Raw genomic sequence first — 15,273 nt, forward strand, 5'->3', positions numbered from 1 at the left:
ACCCAGAACCTCAGATATTGGAAATTATGAGACATAGAGCATAGCTATATTTAAAATGCTATAAAGAAAGAAAAGATCAAATATAAAACTTGAGCAAGAAGTCATCAAAACTGGACACACATATTTGTCAAAGACTTAAAAAGAACTTCTAAAAACAAAATGAACAAGGAAAACAGCCTATTAGATGCAGCTTATTAGAGAATTAGTTGAACTGGAAGATAGCTCTGAAGTAATTGCTCAGAATGGAGAGCACAGGGAGGGACAGAAGGAAAATATGAAAGAACAAGTAAAGGCACAGAAAATTTTGGAAGATGGCATTACGTTGTGGTTACAAAATGAGAGAAGGGAGAGAATGGGGATAAGCAATATTTGAAACGTAATGACTAACGGGGCGCCTGGGTGGCTCAGTTGGTTAAGCATCCGACTTCGGCTCAGGTCATGATCTCGCAGTTCATGAGTTCAAGCCCCGCGTCAGGCTCTCTGCTGACAGCTCAGAGCCTGGAGCCTGTTTCAGATTCTGTGTCTCCCTCTCTCTCTGACCCTCCCCCATTCATGCTCTGTCTCTGTCTCAAAAATAAATAAACGTTAAAAAAAATTAAAGAAAAAAAAAAAGAAAAGTAATGACTGAGATTTTTTCCAGGATTGTTGAAAGACATGAAGCCTCATATTCAGGAAACACTGAATACCAAGCAGGTGAAATCAAAAGAACACCTTACACTGCAATCCTAAAAGGAGGAAGATAAGAGCTGGCAGTGGCAACAACAGAAGCCAGTGAAATAATATCTTCAGAGTTAGGGGGAAAGGCTTTGAACCTGCAGTTATATCTGCAGCGAAACTATTATCCTGTATGAAAACAAAACGGAGAGAATTTGCCACTAAGTTCTTTCATCGTGGAAAGAACTTCTGACATGTGTATTTCAGATACAAAAAAACTAAGGAAGAGAAGGAACATATGAAACATGAAAAGAAAGGTGATTAAATAAGTTATAAACATCAGTAAATCTAAGTAATAATAACAATAGCGGCATTTAATATGGGTGTTTTTGAAAATCACAGAAAATAGGAATAACATATGAGACAATCCCACATAAAACATGGGACTAGTATCACAAGAAGTGAGGTGTTCCCATGTTCTTGTATCATTCAGCAGGAAGGTGAAGCTACGGTTTAAACGTTAAGCAGTTAAAGAGAAATGTTCGAAAGTTAAGGAGCTGCCCACTAGAACTGAGGGTGAAGGTGTAAAGTGTGGAAGGTTCTTCTGAGATCCTTGATGGTAAAAAACAAAAACAAAACAAAACCAACTGACCCCAAAAGAGGACACCCCTGACTGCAGATTGGGCAGCTCTGTGGTGCTCTTGGTCACATATTTATTAAGTTCTGAAGGGCAGTGGAGACCTGTTAAGAACACAGCACAACCTCTGTACATACAAGTGAACTATAGAAATTCATTACTGTTCCACCAAGAAGCTCCATGAGACGAGTTAACTAGGACACAGGAGGGTGGGTTTAAAATCAGGAAAGCATTTTACAAGCTTTCTGACCTAGATGGGCTAAACCTGGGGGAACTTCCTTTCTCTTGCCTCATTACTGGATTAAAAAATTGCTGCTGCTTGCTTGGGGGTTCATTTCATTTCCCATTACTCCCAACTTCTCACTCAAAGCACAGAGAGTTCCAAGTATAGTTAGTATATTGAAGTAGACTACAGTTTCTTTACATCACTTCTATATTCTATATTCTTTTTTTTTTTTTAATTTCTCATAATCCGGTTGAGTGTTTTTTAACTACATGTGGCTCAGATGAACTGACCAACTCTTGTGAAGTCATACACTGGACAGTCTAAGCAGTGTGACCCTAAACAAATTTACAGAGAAACTTAAAAAGTCTGGCATTACCACATAGTAAGGATATGTGAAGCAACCTGACCACACTGCTCTTGTGGAGAAAGAAGGCATCCGGGTTCTGGACTGACTATCTGGGGGTGGTGCACTACCATCCAGACAGGCTGTTGAGGACTTGTTAGGTTTCATAAAAATGTCGTTTCTTGAAGAACCTGGCTGTTGTGTCACTGTCATCATGTTGGGGGTCTTGGGAGAGCTCCAATCTGGTTGTCCTAGCACTAATTGAAGGTGGCATGAAATATAAAGGTGCAGCAAAGTTTATTAGACAAATTAGAGCTTTTAAAAGCAAGCAACTTTTTGTCCTAAAATCCAGCTGTACTTCATAGATACCAGTAGTCATAAAAACTGTGGCTACAGTCAATAAAACTGGTCTACTGATGGTATTGCCTTGGAAATGGAGCTTAAGACAGGACCCAGTTTATCATACATTATTAGCCAACACATAAGCTTGGTGAATGGTAAATCTAATGAAGCTTTCATAGGAGTATTGATAAGCAGTTTTATCAGGCTTCAAGCTTGGCAGAATTGCAGCCTCTGTGTTTGGATTATCATCGGCCTGTTTGGAAACTTAGCAAAGGATTCTTGCTGTTCAGCATTTAAAACATGCTTATCAGTTTTTATCAGTTGACCTTTCCTGAAAGCGTGCAGTTTGAGTTCTAAGTCTTCTTCACATCTATTCACATGCCAGAATCTTATCAATATATAAAAAATTTTAAGAGATTGGGTGCCAAAATACCCAGCCACGATACTTGAATGTTATTAATATCTACAAAATTAAAATTCAAGAACTCCGGAAAACAATCTAGATCTTCTGTGGTTTATCCCTTCAGTCATTTCACACATTGACGGTAGGGCCCATATGGCTATTTGCCTGCTACTTTATGTTTATGTCTCTCACATTTAAAATGGTATTCATCAGGTTGTGTAACCACTGATTTTGTTGGCTTTTAACCAAGTCTTATAATGATTTTTTAACATCTTTCTATAAATCTCATTTTGTGTTATTATGAAAACCTCCATTTTGAAAATCACAAACCTCTGGTTGAAAAGTTCACATAAAGTCCACATTGTAACAGAAGCACATATCTTTAACGTCTCCAGACAGAAACGTCTTAAAGTTAATTGAATGTTTGCACTTTGGGATGCAAGTTAAAAGAGAGGGTGGAAAGGGTGAGAGTGAGCTGTTAAGTGCTTTTAGTAAAAAGTAATGCTTGTCTTGTGTAGGACATATTGAATATGCCTTTTAGTAAATACTTGTTTTTAAAGTAAACGTGCTTTGTTCTTGTAGCTCAAATAATTCTTAATCATAAAATTTCTGAAAATTCTGTAATTTTTTCCTATTTTTATTGGAAGTTGCTTGCCAACTTCTGTTGTTAAAAGTGTGAACTTTTGCCTTCTCTCCCAATCTTGTAAAAAGAGAATTTAGTTTCTGCTAATGAATTGAGTAGATGTCTAATATTTTATTTTCCTGTTGATCTGTGTAACAATATTTGTATACTTGACAACTTGTCTTATGTAATTGGTAAGACAATTGGTGCTGGATATTAATGTTTAATCATATATTTATAATGTCTGGAATGTATAATTACAGTTACAAAAAACAATATGTCAGTGTCCATCAGCTTGTAAAAACTTAGTGCAAGAGTTTAAACATCTAAATAAATACTGAAATGAGAAAGAAGAAAGAAAGAAAAAGCTAAGAGTAATCATTAAACAGATAGAAATAGAATGTGTAACTTCTAAAATAGAGGATGGAGATCTTCAGTTTTAAAATTCAATTTAAAAGAAGGCAGGAAAAGAGAAAAAAAACATAAGAATAAAATAGAATGCAGTATTAAGATGTTAGTAGTAATTCCAAATATGTCAGTAATCACAAACTGTAAATGGACTAAATTTTCTCCTTGGATAAATATTAAATCCAGCTATATACTATTTGTGAAAGAGGTATCTTAAAATTATGGATAGGAAACATTAAAAGTAAGAAAATGACAAAGTTACACCAGGCAAGTACTAAACAAAAGCTGAGGTCATTAAATGAATATAAGAAAAAAAAATGAACGTTAGTCCAAAAGCTTTACTGAAAATAAAGAAGTTCACTACAGAGAGATTAAAGACTAAATTTACCAGGGAAAGATAAAAGTGCTAAATATTACACATTAAATTACCCAGCTCTAGAATATATAAAACAAAATTTAATGGAATTACAAGGGAAGATTTTTAAATAGAAAGTGAAGACAACCAAATCGTTCTGGCATTCTGATAACGTGCACTTATGGCTTGGGAGAAGATGTCCAAATAAGGTATCCTGGAAGTGTCATATCTCAAACAACTTGGATGGACTCAGAAAGTGGTTCACGAAATGACAGACGGTGATGTTGAAAGTGTGGAGAGTTGGAATAAAAGTGGTTCTTGAAATGCAAATGAGGAAATAGCAAGCATTCTAAATTAAAATAATTTTGTGATAATTTAAATATTTGTATATAGCCTGCATATCACAAATAAGCATTTGATTATCTCATCAACCTTAAGGTTTGACATTAGTCCATTTGGGGAAGGCGAAATGGAATTGTCTTATATCAGTTAATTCTTTATATTTAGGTATTATATGCACTAAGTCTGAATGTAATCGACAGTTATACAGATTGTGATTCATTGCATATTGGAGCTGGAAGGACTGTAGACATAAGGTGGTTCATCACTCTTGTAACAGAATTAAGCTCCAAAACTCAAATCTAGTCTCAGTCTGGCACTGTTGTTCTGTTTCATCAAAGCTATGTAAAATTGATACCAATGATCATGTTCACCATGATTATATATAAAATGTACATTCAATATAAGTGCAGCTTTTACCATGAACTTTACCTAATCTCAAACTTTGCCTTTGGTATTTTAAAAGATGTTAATAAAGTTTATAATAATGAAAATCTTAGGAAGAGGAAGCAATAATATGGATGGCTGTGGCCCCTCTTAAAGGAAAGGAGAAAAAAAACAAACTGTAGAGAATTTAGAGAATGCTTCCTTTTCCTGTGGACAAATTTGTCTTTTCCAGGCTGAGACATTTAAAACCAATCCACTGATAAGTTGTTTTTTAAACAGCCACTACAGCAAATACTGAACCCATCTGTAAGACCTTCATTTATGAAGACTTAGAGAGGCCTCTTAGGGGGGGTCCTCTGAGTAGTATTTTTCTTTGCTCTTTCCCTGCTTCTTTTGCTCCCCGAATTCATTACCTCCTTTCCTCTTCCTCACTTTCAATCCTTCCCTCCCCTATAACAATTTTAAATCAATGCTGAAGAGCAGCTTGAGTACAAGAAGGGGGAGAATTGTTGGTTATTGAAGAAAGTTCATTGACCATGTGCTTAGTAGCTTCAAGACTTTTGAAAAAATACTCACCAGCAGATGCAACTTGCCCTCACACTTTCTGGCTCTTTCTGAGAGCCGGTGTCCTTTATTGCACCTTGTTACAGCAGACACTCAGGAATCCACGGGTTGCCTTTAGAAATTTTCTGAAACAAATGCAAACCACTTTAGAGTCAAGTAATTGTAGATGGGTTTAAATCCACTCAACGTGCTAATTGAGTAATCCACTTGCACTGCCATTAGATGGAAACAGAGTTCCCTTGGTCAACTAAATAAATACAAGGGTGTGTGGAAAGTGCCTATGAAGGTGCTTGACACGTGTTCAACTATCCATCAATGTCAGCCATTATCAGGAATACTTCTATTATCATTTTTATGTTAATTATCTGAGCTTGATTGTGCTGAGTTGTGAAATAGAGATTCCACGAAAACCAAGGCTGGGCTGGACTGTGTGATCTGGTATGCATTTGGAAGTTGTACCACATGGGAGATTTGACTTCTCTGCTTTTTTGGTAATCTTAAGACACATAGTTTCTATCTACCATTGTTTTAATGATCATCTTGAATTAATTCAGCCCCATGTGGGTTATACATATTCCCTTTGTTAACTTCATGTTAATATTATGATTGTTGATATTTGACAGGGTACTTATGCCAATAATTTTATATTCAATGTAAGAAAATGTAAATTCTTGGAGGAAAAGTAACTTTAGTAACTAGAGAACTGAATAGTTTTATTTTAATTCTCCTAATTATTTTGTATTAACTTTCCTATAAATGTATCCAGATGTGTATGCAATAGGTAGATTCTGTGAACAAATTCTGGTAACTCTTTGATAAATTATCTCCTGAAATTTTCTATCTCGGCACCTTGTTCTATCCTGAAAGTATCAACCCTTTACTTATACTAGAAATGTTTTAAATCAATGAAACGGAGATATCGAGAGTAAAAGCTAGTTTAAATTAACAGATACTCTGAGAACCAACATGAATTCTGCTTCTTTTTATTTTCAGCAGATAATTTAACTTGCTTTTTGGCCAGGAATAAATAAGTTCCAAAAACAATTAGGTGAACTTTGTGTCTTATTTAGTGGATTTTCTTGTTTGGTCTGATTTCTCTCTTTTTTGCTTGTGTTTTCAGGCTCAGCTATGTGAATTATGCAGAGGATCTGGCCTCCAAGCTCCTACAGTGTTCCCCAAAGAACAGACTATCAGCACAGGCTGCCTTGAGCCACGAGTATTTTAGTGACCTGCCCCCACGGCTATGGGAACTGACCGATAGTGAGTATGACAAATCTGAAACATCCAATCAAAGAAGCCGTATCATTGTAGCATCTATGTGTAACATATTTATAGAAGGATTCATGTTTTTATGTGTGCATATGCAAGATTATGTATGTTTGCATACTCATTATATGTACACATATATGTGTGTGTATGTATTTATATGCAGGGGTTGGGGGAGAGCTAGTGAGAGATTGAGAGAGAGAGAGAGAATGAGGGAAAGGGAGTCATGTGTGTATATATTTAGTGGAATCCTGCCATTCAATTCCTAGCTTACCAGACAGAGGAAGAAAATGGATTCCTTTTTTTGCTATCTCTGCTCTGCAGTCTGCAACTGCATGTCTTTGTATTTGATTATGTATGTGTCCAAAAGAATGATCTGAGCAGTCATAAAGGAAAAGGAAAATATGATTTACATATTTAGTGCTTCATGCATGGAGTACTTTTTAACTGGCTGCAGTACACAGAGGAGAAATGATTCATTTTTGTTTGATTCTCAGAGACCATCTTGGTTGTAACAATAACGGTAAAAAGGGCTGCTATGCAGTGAGCTGACAAAGAGTTGGCAATTGGCTAATGCACTGAATTGACATGTAGGAACCGAAGACTTGTAATTCATTTTAACTACAAATGCTTTTGGTATTCATACAGACAGCTTCTCTCTGGATCTTTTTAAAACAAAACACATTCCTGGGTGGGTTTTTGTTTTGTTTTTACAAAAGTGTTCATATTTACACAGCCTTTTTCAATTACATTTTAAATATTTGGGAGATTTATTGCTGGGAGGATCTCATCTTTCTTCTAAAGTGTGAAACAGAATTCTTGTGAAATTTTGCGAAACACTATTGCAGTAAGAACATTTTTGTTCAATGGCGATGCGTTCTTTTCCAAATGCCAATTCTACATATTCCTTCCCATACTCTTTTCTGACTGCCTTAAAAATTAATATACTGCATGTATGCATAGATATTTATAATATATTTATTAATCCTTGGGTACATACTTACCATACATAACATAAAGTTATTTATGGGTACATAACATAAAGTTATTTAATCTCCAAGACTTTAAACTTTTTCTCCCATTGTAGTATTAGATTCTCCTTGACAACATCACCCTTTATTTTGCAGCTAAATCCCAAGTAACAACTCCTCTGGGTATTTCTACCCTAAATCATTTTTGATATCCCACATTTAATTTGAATTTCTTTTTTTTTTACCCTAAACTGTCTATAGATATATTAATCCACTACTTCCCCTTATGCTTAGTAAGTCTTCCTTAACATTTTATATATTCCCAACCCATATTTATTCTATACTCTGCCCTACTTTCTTTCTAAAACTCTACCCACTGACCATTATGCTAGCTATTCCCTTTTTTTTTTTTAATTAAAGATAAAATTTCTATGGAAAAATAATGAGTTAGTGATCCATCTTCCTACTGAGAAAAAGAGATATAAATGGGCCCATTAGTTTTTGGCTCATCAAATTCAAACATATGGTTTGTTTTCCTATTTAGTATAACTTGTAACTTAATATCACTCCTCCTTGGTGACATCTCAATCCCATCTGACTCGATGATTGAGTTTAAGCCAGGATTTTGATGGTCTATGAATTCTGAATTCTGTAGTGGTACTTTTCTGTTAATATGGACTTATTACCCACTTGCCACTTAGTTTATCAGCCAGTGGTTAAATCCAGTTTCTATCAGTAAGTAAATGCCTGCACATTATCACTCGGCAGCAGGCTGCCACCGGAGACAGCCTTGTCCTCGTCATTAACAAGCACAATGTATGCAGAACACCAGAGGGGAATTAAAACCACAAAAAATACCTCAGGGTGGTATTTTTAATATGAGAATTTAATTTGTAATTTCACAGATTAAGAATTTTGGCTGCATTAATCCCTTTATCAGCTCACAGCAGGCTATTTGCAGAAGCATAACCATAAGGCGATATTCATTGGCAGAAACACGTCTTTGCATAACGTTAAACATCAGGAGCAGTGAAACCTTTTGAAGGGGGGAGAATAAAGATGAAAAATCATTATATTTTTAAAGCAAGATTCTGCTAAATGCCTCCGGTAACAATTTTGAGTCACAGAAATGCTATTTCTGTGTCTAGTAGATAATCATTATGAAGCATAAATCCAGTCGCAAGAAAGGACAATCCCAGTATTAAATACTATAGCCATTTCCATTTAGAACAACATGGTGGTCCTTGTAAACATGTTTACAAAACAAAATTCCTAGGCTTTGGAAACTTCGGGAACCAAGGTGAAATGACTGCTTTCGGGGACTCTGTTATCTAGGTTAATATTCTGCAGACTATATTTAGAAATTATTCAAATTAAATTTCACATTGGTATTGAGTCTTCTAAAAGTTCACCACCTGGCAAATGGCAGCAGCAAGGGCGTTACCCTCATGTGCTTCCTTTTCAAGGGGATTTGGAAGGAGGTCCACCTGGGAAGAAGTGTTGCAGAACCAATGAATGGATTGTATTAAGCAACCAAGTACTGGTTTAGGTTCATCAATTCCAGGAACCTCCCTGTATTGGTCCGCTCAGGCTGCTATAACAAAATATACCTAGACTGTGGGGGCTTAAACAATTAACATTTATTTCTCATAGTTCTGGAGACTGGGATGTCCACAATTAAGGTGCTGGCATATTTTGTTTCTGGCAAAGCCTCTTCCAGGCTTGCAGAAAGCCATCTTGCTATATCCTCACATGGCAGAGAGATCGATCTCTGTCTCTCTCTCTCCCTCTTCTTACAAAGCCGCAAATGTCATCATGTGGGCCTCACCCTCACGACCTCATCTAACCCAAATTATCACCCAAAAGACCCCATCTCCAAATACCATCACATTGGGGATGAAGGCTTCAACATACGAATTTGGGAGGAACACAATTCAGTCCACAATGCCTACATTCTTAAAGATAGTTTATAGCATTTTTTTTAAAGAATGTCCACAAAAGGAAAATACTTATGCAAGCAGAAGCAAAGCCAGGTTAAAAGGAGAAAATGGAACAAAAATAAATTAAAAGAGCCTTCTTGGCCTACTTTATTATATCAGACTCTGCGAGAAGAGTATCAAGTGTTATAGAATCTTGGTTACACAAAACATGCAGTTGTTCCATGGATTAATATAAAAAGTAAGTTGTATGCTTATGTCAGACACTTATTTGCTTTGGAAGAACATTTAACAATATAATATCTTTCTTTCTTGTGCTGTCGCTTAAAAATCTCACCAGTTTACATAATACCAGAACTTAGAAGTAATGTGTTAGTGTGCCACCAAAGGGGGAATTATAAATTTATCGAGCAAGAATAGTGACACCTGGGGATCTGGTAGTTAAAGCTGGCTAATTCGGTGGCACCCTGTCATTCTCCCTCTGTCCTGAAACCCCAACAGCCTTGCCCCACTTCTTCACAGAAATTTAATTGCAGGGAAGTAAACGGAGGGCTGATTTAGAAGAAATTCATTACTTTTCCCAAATACACCACAGGGCATTCTCCTGTGTATACTATCAAGTTACATAAATTATTGAAGCTGAACTACCCTTGTCAAAGTAAATGAACAAAATACACTTCATAGCAGAGAGTCCTTGATTTTATTACATTCATTTGCTAATTCACAAAACTCAGATCTGCAGTAAAAGAAGGCCAACAAATTGATGCAGCAAGAAGAGCACTGAACTGGGAATCAGACCACCTGGGTTCTAGCTTCAGCTTCACGTGGTAACTAGCTGGGCAACTTTGGGCAAATGCCTTGGTCTCTGTGGATTTCTGATTTCTTATTTAGAGACCCAGTGGTCCCTAAGGACCTTTCCAGCTCTAAGGTTTATAAGTTTTCCTACTCATTCCTATGTATTATCCTAAAACAACATTATGCCATTAATGTAGCTCCACACTGTCTTCTTAAAAGTAGGTAAATAAATAGGAATTAAAATGTATAAATATAAGTAAAAATTAAAAAAATAAAACAAACATACCCAGTTCAAATGTATTTCCTGTTTCCAGTTCCTAGACTTCCATTCTCTTGTGAATCCTTTTTTTTTTTTTTAAGTTTATTTATTTTGGGAGAGAGAGAGTAGGTAGAAGAGGGATAGAGAGAGGGAGAGAGAAATCCCAAGCAGGCTCTGCACTGTCAGCTAAGAGTCTGTCATGGGGCTCGTTCTCATGAACTGTGAGATCATGACCTGAGCTGAAATGAAGAGTTGGGCACTTTAACCAACTGAGCCACCCAGGCGCCCCTCTTGTGAATCCTTCTGAACTAGGCTTTGGTGCCCAACACTGTGGAACTGATGTTCTCAAAGTCTCCGTCCTGGTCTTTTCCCAGCCCTCATCTCAGTCCATCAACAGAATTCAACACAACTGTCTACTATCCCTTCCTAGTAACATTTCCTTCACTTGGATTCCAGGACAGGACTCTTTCATGGCTTTCCTTTTGCCTCCCTAAACTGTCCCTTTCAGACTTCTTTGTGGAGTTCTCATCTGCCAGACCTCTCACTTTTAGAGTGCCCTGGAGCATAATCCTCAGATCTTTCTATCTGCATACACTCCCTAGAGCCTACATGATCTCATTCGGTCTCATGATTTAAGTATCATCTACACACTGACAGCTTCCAGATTTCTATCTCCAGTCCCACCTTTCTTGGCTCCAGACTTGCATATTCGAGCAACTACTCAACATGTACATGTGGCCCTCTAGTAGGCATCTCAAATTGAATACTACCAAAATTGAACTCCTGATCTTTTCCCCCAGACCTGCTCCTCCCATATGTTTCCCCTTGTCAATAAATGGCAACATCATTCTTCCAACTGGTGAAAGTTGTCCTTGATGGCTCCTCTTTTGTCACACTCCGACCCAATCCTTCCACAGACCATGTTGGTGCTAGAACACACCATTCCTTCTCTCTGCCCCTCCCTTGCGCTCTCTCTCTCTCTCTCTCTCAAATACATACATACATACATACATACATACATACATACATAAAATTTTTTAAAAGTTGGTGGGATGGGGATGCCTGGGTGGCTCAGTCAGTTAAGCGTCCGACTCTTGATTTTGTCTCAGGTCATAATCTCACAGTTCATGAGTTCAAGCCCCACATCAGGCTCTGTGCTGACAGTGCAGAGCCTGCTTGGGATTCTCTCTCTCTCTCTCTCTCTCTCTGCCCCTTCCCTGTTCTCTCTCTAGAAAAAAAATAAACACATGCACGCACACACGCGCACACACACACACACACACACACACACACACCATTCCTCCCTTCTTCACTGCTATCACCCTGCCCCACGTCACTCACCATGTTCTTTCACCTGTATTTTTACAGCACCCTTCTGTTTTGCCTGCTTCTTTCCTTTCTCCTTAGTGTCTTCTCCTGTTGTTTCCTCTTCCTATAGTTTATGCTTGCTTATCCTCAAAATATGTGCATGGCTTGCTCTCTCACCTCCTTGAGTGTCTGCTCAAATGTACCTTATCAAGAAAACCTTCACTGACCTTCTTCCACTCAGCATTTCTGGTTTCTTTTCCATGCTTTATTTTTCTTCATAACACTTACTACTAGCTGATATATTTGTTTGGTTGCTCATCATCTGTCTCTCCGAAATGGAATCAGTAAGAACAGGGATTTCTTTTCATTCTGATTTATACACTACAGGATTCCAAAATACCTAGAACAGTGTGGGGCTCAATAAATATTTCTCCAGTGAATGAGCGAAAGAATGGCATAAAGAAAGGGCAAGATATGTTGTTTATAATCCAAGTTAATTTTTCTAGATCAGAGAAATATGAGCATGAATATTACTTCATGATATCGTGATATCATATGTGTGTATAAATCTGTGTAAATGTGTCTGTGGCTGTTACCACTTGACTTTTCAGCGACCAACACATACCACGATGTTCCCTGTGCAGGACATCTAGAATTGCATCTCAGTCTCCATTTTCCAAAATGAAAGTTTGTAAGCATATCTATAACATAATATATAAATGGCAACTTTTCATTCTGTCCACAGTGTCTTCTATTTTTACCGTCCCAAACGTAAGATTGCAGCCAGAAGCTGGAGAAAGCATGCGGGCCTTTGGGAAAAACAATAGTTATGGCAAAAGTCTATCAAATAGCAAGCACTGATGAGCACAACATTCTCAAGAGAGCACAGGTAAGATAACCTACTTTCCTGGAAAGTAATAATGAATAGATATTGAACAGATCTTTTACATGAAATATTTCAGATTGATTTTTTTCCCCTAAACGTCTTATGAATCTCTTATGTTCATTATGGCATTGATCACAGGTTCTACTAAGGAGAGTACAGTTAGTCATATATTTAGGTACCTACTAGATCCTGGCCAAAATTGTATTTTATTTATGCAGTCATAAACAAACCATTTCAATTATAAACAAATCATTTTAACTACTCACACATTCTTTGTGGAGGTTAGAAAAAGGTTAACCTTGAGCGATATTCTAAGTCACAGACTTGCTTTATTTGGCCCACACAATTTTTTAAATTAGTTGCTTTCATTTTAAAATGGAGAGATTTTACAGAGTCTGGATTCTTGGCATTTTTTTTAAATCAGCAACTCTGGCAATACTGCACTCACATTCCTGCCAGAATTTTATATGTATAACTGAATCATGGCTGCTTCCCTTGGAAAGGATGTGTGCTCCCTAGTTTAGCTTAGCTGCTGTGTGGGCCACTTAGCTCACTTTTGATTCCTACATGGCCCCTAGTACAGACCTTATCATGATGAAGCTTTTCTTTTTTCCTATTCGATTCTTTGACCTTTACTATTCTGCAGAGAAAAAGCATAATCCAAACAAGGCGATCTCTAGCATGCTGGCCTGTTACAGACACACATGCTTCACAGAAACAAGTATAAGACAGCAAATTCTGAAAAGGCTGTGTCTTTATTACCAGATGGAAATGTCTGGGTTTTTTTTTTTTAATTTTATGCCTATATATATATATATATATATATCTTTCTGTTTAACATAACTGAAGTAAATAGAGAACACACTTTTTTGTGGGGAGGGCTTTTTTTAATTTGCTATCCCATATTTGCTCCTTGCTCATGTGGATGTTCAATAATTAAATGTTATGGTGAATGGAAGGATCTAGATAGACAGCATTGCAAGAGTCTGTCTTCCTTCTGCCTCTTAACATGAAATATGTTAACAGGGTCAATTGCCAGCATGGCAAAGAGAACAAATTATACTGTCTGCGTTGTCTTCTGGGTGATTTGCCAATACCTTGAGCTATGTTGGGGACTCAGCTTTTGCACACATTCAATGTGGGGGCAAATTTTGACCTCTTGGGAGTAGGGTGGTGATTTATGAATGGTTGGGGGTGAAAGATCCCCAGATAAAACAAGGTGTATAAATGCCAGTCAGAAAATGTTACTAATAGACTTGCTACTACATACATAAGAGTAAGATTCTTCATTCTTCAGGTTATTTCCCCCCACTGGATAAAAAGTTACCTAGAAGCACAACTTCATTCCCTCAATGGTGTTTGTACTCCCATTCTGAATTTCAGTTGGTCACACAGAGTAAGCTGAGTTACTTCCTGGTTCTGAGACCGGTTTTAATTCATTAGGTTTGTAGCACATGCTTTTCAAAGCATTTAACCTGTATTACCATCATGAGGGCCCCTGGCTTTGTAAATCCAGTAGCCAGTTCAGTAAAACAAAACAAAAGGTGAACTTTATTGGTGCTGCTTCCCATACAGCAAGTTTGAACTTCGGTCACAGACCTGTGTGTCTTTTCTTCTCTGCTCTTTTAGGATCTCTCTGACCTGAGTCTAGTCAGTCAAAGCTGCTAGAAGGTCTTCCAGGTCAGCTTCTCCTGGCAAAAATAAATCAAGCTGACTGGACAGAAGCATTGCCCATAAGGTCTCAAAAGTTACTAATTGGAAAGAGGCTTTTAAAGAGGTGCTCAGAACTGCAATCATTAGTATTCAAAAGCCCTTACAAAAATGTATTTTCTTTGCAGTATATCTTTTTAAAATAGATTTAAGGTTATAGGAACTGCTTCTTCTAGAATTATTTGATAATGATACAAATATGTTCTCTATGAGTTTTCTCCATTTCACATCAACTTTCAAAGCTCAGATTTATTCTTTTTGTTGCTTTCTTCCAAATCCAAATACCTCGGCTTCATTCAACATTATATTGAAGAAACATCTATGTTTTCTTTTCTCTGAAAAGCTGCAGGGAGGGGCCCCTGGGTGGCTCAGTCGGTTATGCATCTGACTCGATTTTGGGTCAAGTCACGATCTCATGGTTCCTGAGTTTGAGCCCTGCTTGGGGCTCTACACTGACAGTGCAGAGCCTGCTTGGAATTCTCTCTCTCTGCCCCTCCCTCGCTCACATGCAAGCTCTCTCTCAAAATAAATAAACTTTAAAAAAAAGCTGCAGAGAAGCTGGATTCTAAGAGTTTTCTGTCAGTCAGCAGAAAAAGAAACCATTTTAATTTCTCACCTTTGTGGGTTTTTAATTTTACTACATGAGGCTGTCTTAGCAAATAATGCAGTATATTGGCCTGATACATCTGAGCAATGGAAGTTTTTCTGACCAATAGCTGAATATTAATGTCTATATTGTAGACATGACAGAATAAAAAGTCTACCATAAATAAGAGTATTCATACAGAAAAACATGTAATTCCCTAGATTTTGATTTTGTTGTTGATGAATTAATTAACTGCTTAGAGCAAGCTGTGGCAT

At 37.2% G+C, this 15,273-nt stretch overlaps 1 protein-coding gene across 3 annotated transcripts in view; it reads left to right on the forward strand.

Annotated features, from left to right (window-relative positions):
• Positions 1-15,273, forward strand: part of CDK14 (cyclin dependent kinase 14) — a 606,215-nt gene that overhangs the window by 477,055 nt on the left and 113,887 nt on the right. For all 3 annotated transcript variants that reach the window (XR_006196800.1, XM_042917477.1, XM_042917471.1), the window contains exons 13-14: positions 6,401-6,540; positions 12,562-12,705. Coding sequence is in view for 2 of the 3 variants with exons in the window: in XM_042917477.1 (XP_042773411.1) it covers positions 6,401-6,540; positions 12,562-12,677 (256 nt within the window). In the remaining variant the exon portion in view is untranslated. The remainder of the gene's footprint in view (positions 1-6,400; positions 6,541-12,561; positions 12,706-15,273) is intronic.

Source organism: Panthera leo, chromosome A2 (genome assembly GCF_018350215.1).
Source record: "Panthera leo isolate Ple1 chromosome A2, P.leo_Ple1_pat1.1, whole genome shotgun sequence".
Taxonomy (NCBI): Eukaryota; Metazoa; Chordata; class Mammalia; order Carnivora; family Felidae; genus Panthera; species Panthera leo.